Source organism: Corapipo altera, unplaced genomic scaffold (assembly GCF_003945725.1).
Source record: "Corapipo altera isolate COAL_440 unplaced genomic scaffold, ASM394572v1 107b, whole genome shotgun sequence".
NCBI lineage: Eukaryota > Metazoa > Chordata > Aves > Passeriformes > Pipridae > Corapipo > Corapipo altera.
In genome coordinates this window covers 2363005-2365415 of record NW_020884951.1, presented here as the reverse complement: position 1 = coordinate 2365415, position 2411 = coordinate 2363005, and the positions used below count along the sequence as shown (strand labels likewise).

General features: G+C 51.9%; 1 protein-coding gene across 2 annotated transcripts in view; it reads left to right on the top strand.

Annotated features, from left to right (window-relative positions):
* YIPF6 (Yip1 domain family member 6) overlaps window positions 1-2411 on the top strand; it is a 7912-nt gene that overhangs the window by 953 nt on the left and 4548 nt on the right. The window contains exons 1-4 of one of the 2 annotated variants that reach the window (XM_027663097.1): window positions 9-51; window positions 325-453; window positions 966-1044; window positions 1344-1386. In XM_027663097.1, the coding sequence (XP_027518898.1) occupies window positions 13-51; window positions 325-453; window positions 966-1044; window positions 1344-1386 (290 nt within the window). In that variant the 5' untranslated portion in view covers window positions 9-12. Of the gene's footprint in view, window positions 1-8; window positions 52-324; window positions 454-965; window positions 1045-1343; window positions 1387-2411 lie in introns of those variants that run through there. The other variant, XM_027663098.1, reaches the window with a different exon arrangement.

The window sequence follows — 2411 nt, the reverse complement described above, 5'->3', positions numbered from 1 at the left end:
GGGGCAGCCAAGATGGCGGCGGCGGAGGGGAGCGGGGCCGGGGGGACCCTGGTGAGCGGGGAACGGGGGGACAAGGGGACAGGGGAGACGGGGGTCAGGGGAGACGAGGGGAGTACGGGGGGACTCGGGGGGAACGGGGGGCCTGGGGGTGTCCGCGGGCGCTCGGCCCCCCGCCCTCCCCTCCCGGGGCCCGGCTGTCGGTCAGCGCGGGCGGAGCGGAGTCTGGAGGCCTTTTGTTACCTGAGCAGCTGTGTCCATCCCCAGCCCATCGGAGGTGCACGTGAGCTGGTTTGTGTTCCCTCCTGAAGGCTGAAATCCGTTCAGTTCCCAGGTCTGGCGGATGTGTCCATATCCCAGGACATTCCAGTGGAAGGGGAGATCACTGTCCCCGTGGGATCTCACTCTCCTGATGAGGATTACTCCACGTTGGACGAGCCTGTCAGGGACACAATTGTGAGTCTGAACCTCTGGTTGGGGTAAAACTTGGGTTTTCCAGAGTCTTTGGCAGCTGTTGTGCAGAAACTGTGTTTGTGCACAGCTCTGCTTGACCTGTACTTCAGTGTAAGTTTTACAACTCGTCATGTAAAACAAAATCCTATGGGTCAAAAGTGTCTGAATTGAGGCCCCAGAGTTTCTCTGTGATCCTGAAATCAGTGCAAGGGCAGAGGCCTCAGAGGGAGCTTGGGGAAAACTCTCCTGACTGATGGGATACTTCATTTCTTTTCTTTTTTTAGAGGAGCAAATATTGTTGTTCTTCTTCTGGTGTTATTAAAGGATATAATATTGTGGTTCTTAAGGAACACAGGGAAAATAGGCAGTGTCTGTCTCAGAGGATGCTACAGAACTGTTTGGGTTGGATCTTCTCCCGAGTTACCGTCATTGCTCCTTTACTTCTGTCTGTCTGCTTTACTAGGAACTGTAATTTTTGTGCAGGGGGAAATTGGGGTGTTCTGTGTCTGTTTCAGATGAGGGACCTGAAGGCCGTTGGGAAGAAGTTTGTCCATGTGATGTACCCCCGGAAGAGCAGCGCACTCCTCAGGGACTGTACGTGCCAGGGGGACAGGGAGCAGCAGTGGGGGACACCCCGGGCTGAGCAGCACCTGGGACACTCACGGTGTCCCCAGGGCTCTGGGCTGGGGGTACAACTGGGAGCTTTAGCAGCAGATGGGCTTTGAATGAATTTTGTTACAGAATATGGTGTAAGGTGCTGAATAAGGAAATTGTAGGGCAGTGGGGTGTGGAAAATGGCACCTTGGGAGTTGGGAAAGGGCTTTGTCACTCCCAAGAGAATGGAACTGAGATGGTTCTGTGACATTTGTGATGTGTTTTCCCTCTCCCTGCAGGGGATCTGTGGGGCCCATTGGTGCTGTGTGTCTCCCTGGCTCTGTGAGTATTGCTGGGGGATCTGGAGTTTTGTGCTCTTGTGCATCTGGGAAATGAAATGTTCAAAATGGATTAATGTGTTGAGATCAAGCTCATCTGATCCCTCTCTGCCTTGTACAAGCACTGCCTGGTTGGATTATCTTATAAAATATGTTTGTGACACTTCAAGCTTATTAGCACCTCTCGTCCTTAAATTTAGGATTTAAGGGTGAGCACTTCCTGGTCCCTGTCCTAGGAGTGGTTTTCCTGAAGGTGTCCCAGGCACGTTTCCTCATTCAGCTGTGTTTGATGCCTTTGCCCCCAGCTGCAGCCAGGCCCCTGGTGTGGGAGCTGCAGGGCTGCGTGTCCTGAGAGCGGTGGGAGAAGGGAGGCTGGTCCAGGGATCAGGGATAGGAGGAGATGGTGGCTCCCAGGAGTTTGGGGGGTCAGATCTGCCTGGTGGGAGGGAAATGTTGATGAGGTCTGTAAGTAACTGAGGCACACCTGTGTACTCAGAGTACAGAAATCAGTTAGTAATGTGGTGGGAAAGCTTTAGCAGAAGGAGAGGTGTAATTTAAATATTCCAGTTCATGCCTGCTCACTTCCCCAGGCTCTGTGGTGCCTGCATCCCATAGTTATTTCCAGCTTGCTTTAAGGTTGATGTGTTCAATCACTCACTGCTCTGCTGCTATGAGAGGTACTAAATCTTTGGTACTTTAATTTCCATCTCTTAACCTGTTGTCTATGGCTTTATTCTTTTCTGAATGCTTGCACAGTCCTCAAAACAGGGAAACAAATGGGCTGAAATCCCCCCTATTGAGCCACAACCATTTTCCTTTCCTGTGCAAAACTGAGGATACTACTGAAAATAAGGAAAGAGATGAAAAACTATTGATCTGCAGCATAACTGGGGATAAGTGTTTGGGGATCCTGTTCTGCCATCTTCCCCAGTTTAGGAAAGCTCAGTCAGTGCTGATGGCTCTGCCTGTCTGCCCCCACAGTAGGATTTCTCTGCCCCCACAGCAGGATTTCTCTGCCCCCACAGCAGG